General features: G+C 33.9%; 1 protein-coding gene across 1 annotated transcript; it reads left to right on the top strand.

The window, feature by feature from the left end:
* The first annotated feature begins 1,376 nt into the window (after nucleotides 1-1,376).
* On the top strand, nucleotides 1,377-4,120 carry LOC107618414 (uncharacterized). Its single transcript, XM_016320470.3, has one exon. The coding sequence runs from the start codon at nucleotides 2,348-2,350 to the stop codon at nucleotides 3,671-3,673; it is 1,326 nt and encodes a 441-aa protein (XP_016175956.1). The 5' UTR covers nucleotides 1,377-2,347; the 3' UTR covers nucleotides 3,674-4,120.
* Nucleotides 4,121-4,828: the final 708 nt, after the last annotated feature.

Genomic DNA, 4,828 nt, shown 5'->3' with positions numbered 1-4,828 from the left:
TATAAACAAGTTGGAATTAAACTTAAAAAATTTATAAATGCCTGAAAAACCATATTATGACTTAAAAGAATTAAAGCTGTTGAAAGAAAAAATGGAGAATGAAGTTGAAAAATTAGAAAGATATTTAGAAACAAGAGAAAGTGTAGAAATAAAAGAAGTTTTTGAAGATTTGAGAAATTATATTAAAGAAAAAGACAAACAGATAAAAGATTTTATATACAATAATCAATGCAAAAAAGAATATCATAATTACGATAGAAATTAAAAAAGAATTAAAAAACTATAAATATGAAGTCAGAATTATAAATATACATCAATGACTAGTAATAAATGATCATATAACAAATACAAGAGAAATAGTAGAAATGGTCAATACTTTAGATTATGAAGTTGCAAATTATTTTTATCAAAATCCTTTAAATAAAGTACTACCAATTGAATCTATACAAATTATAAACTTATTCGAAGTAAAATATGAAGAGTTAATAGAAATTAATGAAAAAATTAAAATTGAAAAATTGGTATCAGAACCAAATTAACGATTAAAGGTAACATTTTTTCTTTAAACAACATTTTTAGAGATACGCTTTTAAATCAATAACAACTACAAAATAAAAAACGTCTTTACAAAAAGTTAAAACTGACAACTTTATCAGAATAGCCACCTTCCGATATAATGTTCCAATTATACAAATTTCATAAACGTATGGGCAATGAATCATTCCAAGAGTCACTGAGTCAGCAAACTTTGTATAATTGAGCCCCACATGATTCCTTGCACATTTCCAATACTCATTGTGTATTACTGTATATATGGGTTATAAATATAATAATATATTTCAACTTGTACATTCTATATTGTTCTCAACTATATATAATAAAATGTGACACATTTGTCATTATCTAGAAATCAGTGAAGATTACTTTTAAAACCCTATGTTCACCCACACTCTACTCCAATACTACTATACTATATTGACAAGTTACTATTTTGCTGGAAAAAACAGAGGGCCCTTTCATGATATATTGGAGAGTGGATATATTAAATTACTAATTAATTAAATTAAAAAGACATAAGATGCATGAACCTGAACTTGTTCTTTGTGCTTAGTTAGATAGATCTGCCTCAATTAGACCGCCAAGTTGCAAGAAAAAGAAGGATTAAAGATTAAATTAAAGCATGAAAATTTGTATTAAATTGTGCCGACTATGATGTGCTTGGCATTATCTCCAATTATATACGGTTTAGGAGTATTCAATTGTGACATCAACTTTGGTTGGGTGGACCCCACAGGATCTTAGCATACATTGAACCTGTTAAAGGTTCTTTCATTTGGCGTCTTCTTACGGATGTGCAACTATCAAACGAGCTTGCCACAAGACCCACTTTTCCAATTTTTTCTGCTTCTTTTATTTTTTAATACAAATTAATTTTTGCAAATCTTTTTAATTTTTTTTGAACATTTATTATTGGTCAAGTAATTATTATCTGATACTTAATTAAGCGAGTAAGTGAATTAATCAAGAAGATTAATTATTTTGTAGATGTGATACAAAATAAGTACTTTAATTTTAATAATAGGTAGAAACTAAATTCATATAAGTGATAACTGAGAAAGCACACGCTTTTTCTCATGTTGTCCATCTTCTTCTTGTTCTCCAACAAAGAAAAAATCTCTTAGCTATTTCTGTAACGTGTGGTCAATGTGTGAAAAGTATATGAATATGTTATGTGATATATCTAGATTAGGAATTATACAATTCATCTGAACAAAAAAAAAAAAAAGGAGTATCTTGTGTCCCACTTTTTTCGCTAGGGTTCTTTTTAAGTTTTTTCGCTGTCCTTTAATGTCTCCTACTTGTGATAGGAGATTCTTCTTGTGATCTTCAGCTCCGGATTCTGCGGTTGGTTGCAAAAAGCTCATTTCTTTGCTTCTGGGGTGGTGCTGTTCATTGCAGATAAGTAAGCTTGGGCTTCCCTTGTTATGTTCTTCAGTTCTTGCTTCTAGTTATTCTCATGTTACTGTGTTTTGAGCATTCCCTTTTTAGTCTTTACTTCTTGGGATGCTATTTATGAGTTGAAGCCCCTTGCTTTGTTGCCATGTGAGTTTGTTGATAGGGAATATTGGTTTATCTGAGATTATATTTTGGGATAATAGATTGAGGGTTTCTTTTGCCTGAAGATCTACTAGAGGGATAATAGATTTGGAATTGAATATACATGGTATTTTGTATGATTTGATCTGCATATTAATTGAAAGGAACTTCTAAAGAATTGGGCATGAAGTAGGATTTGAGGTATAATGGGGTTATTGGTGTGATCTGAGATTGTTGTTTGGGAGAAGAAATGGAAGGAAATTTGTCACAGGGAGGTTTGATGCAAGGTGGGGCTTCTTTTGGTGGTTTTGATTTGCCCGGTTCGATTCGGGTTCATCACCAGGGACAGCATCCTCATACCATGCATCAACAACATCAAAATCTTCCGCGGCAAGGGTCCTCGGTTCATGAGGGTTTTCCACTTACAATGGGGAACTTACAGGGCTGTGATCAAACCATTTCGCTGACAGACTTTGGTAAGGGAGAAAGAAGCAAAAACTCGGCAAGCGAGGAAGATGAGCCGAGCTTTAATGAAGAAGGTGGTGATGGTCACCATGAAGCTGGTAGAGGGAAAAAGGGATCGCCTTGGCAGCGAGTGAAGTGGACCGATAAGATGGTAAGGCTTCTCATAACAGCTGTTTCTTACATAGGAGAGGATGGAAGTTCGGATGGCGGTGGTGGAGGAAGAAGGAGATTTGCCGTCCTACAGAAGAAAGGTAAGTGGAAGTCTGTTTCTAAGGTCATGGCCGAAAGGGGTTATCATGTTTCTCCTCAGCAGTGTGAGGATAAGTTTAATGATCTTAATAAAAGGTATAAGAAGCTTAATGATATGCTTGGAAGGGGCACTTCTTGTCAGGTTGTTGAGAATCCCACACTTTTGGATGTAATAGATTATCTTTCTGAGAAGGAAAAGGATGATGTTCGGAAAATATTAAGCTCGAAACACCTCTTCTATGAAGAGATGTGTTCTTACCATAATGGTAATAGGCTGCATTTACCCCATGATCCTGCGCTGCAGCGATCACTGCAGTTAGCACTTCGAAATAGGGATGATCATGATAATGATGATTTGAGAAAGTCCCATCATGATGATCATGACGAAGATGATCAAGATGCCGAATTCGATGATCATGATGACTTCGAAGAGAACTATACTTCCCATGGAGATAGTAGAGGAGCATATGGGTCTATGAAGAAATTGAAACAAGGACACTGCCAAGAAGATTCTACTAGTTTTGGTAACTCTTTAAATTGTCAGCACTACAGCAAAAGTTCTTATCCCCATGGACAGATGGTCCAATCCGATGTGAATCAAGGTTTACCCGAAAGCGTGCGAACAGCTTGGTTTCAGAAGCAATGGTTTGAATCTCGCTCGCTTCAGCTTGAAGAACAAAAGCTACAGATACAGGTTGAGATGTTGGAACTAGAGAAACAGAGATTAAAGTGGCAGAGGTTTAGTAAGAAGAAGGACCGGGAGTTGGAGAAACTGAGTCTGGAAAATGAAAGGATGAAGCTTGAGAACGAACGCATCGCTTTAGAACTGAAACGGAAGGAAATCGGCGCTGGCTTTAACTAGGTCCACAGTCTTGCAACTTTTATGGCAATTGCATTATCTGTCTGTATGGTGCTCCTCTTTTTTCCCCTCTTTCTTTCTTTTTTTTCCATTACTGTCTTTCAGTATGTTGTGGTTTATTTGGTTGAAAGTAACAGGGGAACTTTGGAAAATCATTAATTGTCCTTCCTGCCTGTAGTGTTTAAAATTGTTAATTTGGAAACTCAGGTGGGCGTTGCACAATGGTTAGGCTTTGCTAAGGTTTTGTTCCCTGTATTTAAATACTGGGTGATTAGGGTATGCTGAGATTTTTTGTTCCCTGTATTTAAATACTAGGTGGCTGAAATACCTGAAATATTTTATGATGTAATATCTAAGTTTTTTACTTTTTTTCAAATATTAGATATTGTCTGTACTGACTTTTGTGTAACGGCTTTGTATATTATTCATCCTTTTTCCCCCATAAAGAAACTTGAAACTATTTCTGCTCTCCCTATTGGGAAACTCTTTCTTGTTCATTTATGTGCTGCCCAAGAATGTAAGAATGTTTCTGTTTTGGAAAAAAGGAATAAAATGAGAGTATTAATTATAGTTTAGCAGATAGCTTGGTGTTGTTTTATCTATATGTTTTCTAAATATCTCTTCCATAGGGTATTTTAGCTTTACCAGCATCTAGTAGGCTGATAATTGAAGCTTGGAAGACTTATATTTTCAAATGCTTCAGAAGCTAAACATGGAATCTTGTCAATATAATCAGATTGATGCTTGAGTTTTCTTCTATGTATTTTCTTCGTCTTATATCACACTCTGCTGGAATAGCTAGAAATTTTTTCTTGAAAAGTTCTTTTGTATATATGTTCCTCTTTAAGTCAATTAATACCCTTATATTTGAAAGGCTAGAGAAGAGAAATATTGCAATTTAATATACCTAAATAGGATAGATATGTGTGATTAATGTTTCTAATACAGAAAAGTTGTTCTTACTGTTAATTTTACTATTTCTCAAACAGCCAATTACATTTTGAATTGGATTATCATGGCTTTTTTATTAATATAGGTTATGTTTTCTGGGATTTATAGTAGTTTTCCATAGAAGGTTTTGATAGCATTAGGTAGTTTACAAGATGAGGTAGGGGGAATAAGAATAATTTCCTTTTTGGACATGTGTTGATTGCGGTG

This window comes from Arachis ipaensis, chromosome B9 (genome assembly GCF_059453495.1).
Source record: "Arachis ipaensis isolate K30076 ecotype BB chromosome B9, ASM5945349v1, whole genome shotgun sequence".
In the NCBI taxonomy this organism is placed as follows: Eukaryota; Viridiplantae; Streptophyta; class Magnoliopsida; order Fabales; family Fabaceae; genus Arachis; species Arachis ipaensis.
Note: the sequence above shows the minus strand (reverse complement) of the source record. Positions and strands in the feature narration are given on the sequence as shown.

Excerpts from the sequence above, each read along its gene's own strand:
- LOC107618414 (XM_016320470.3), top strand. The coding sequence starts at position 2,348 with ATGGAAGGAAATTTGTCACAGGGAGGTTTGATGCAAGGTGGGGCTTCT.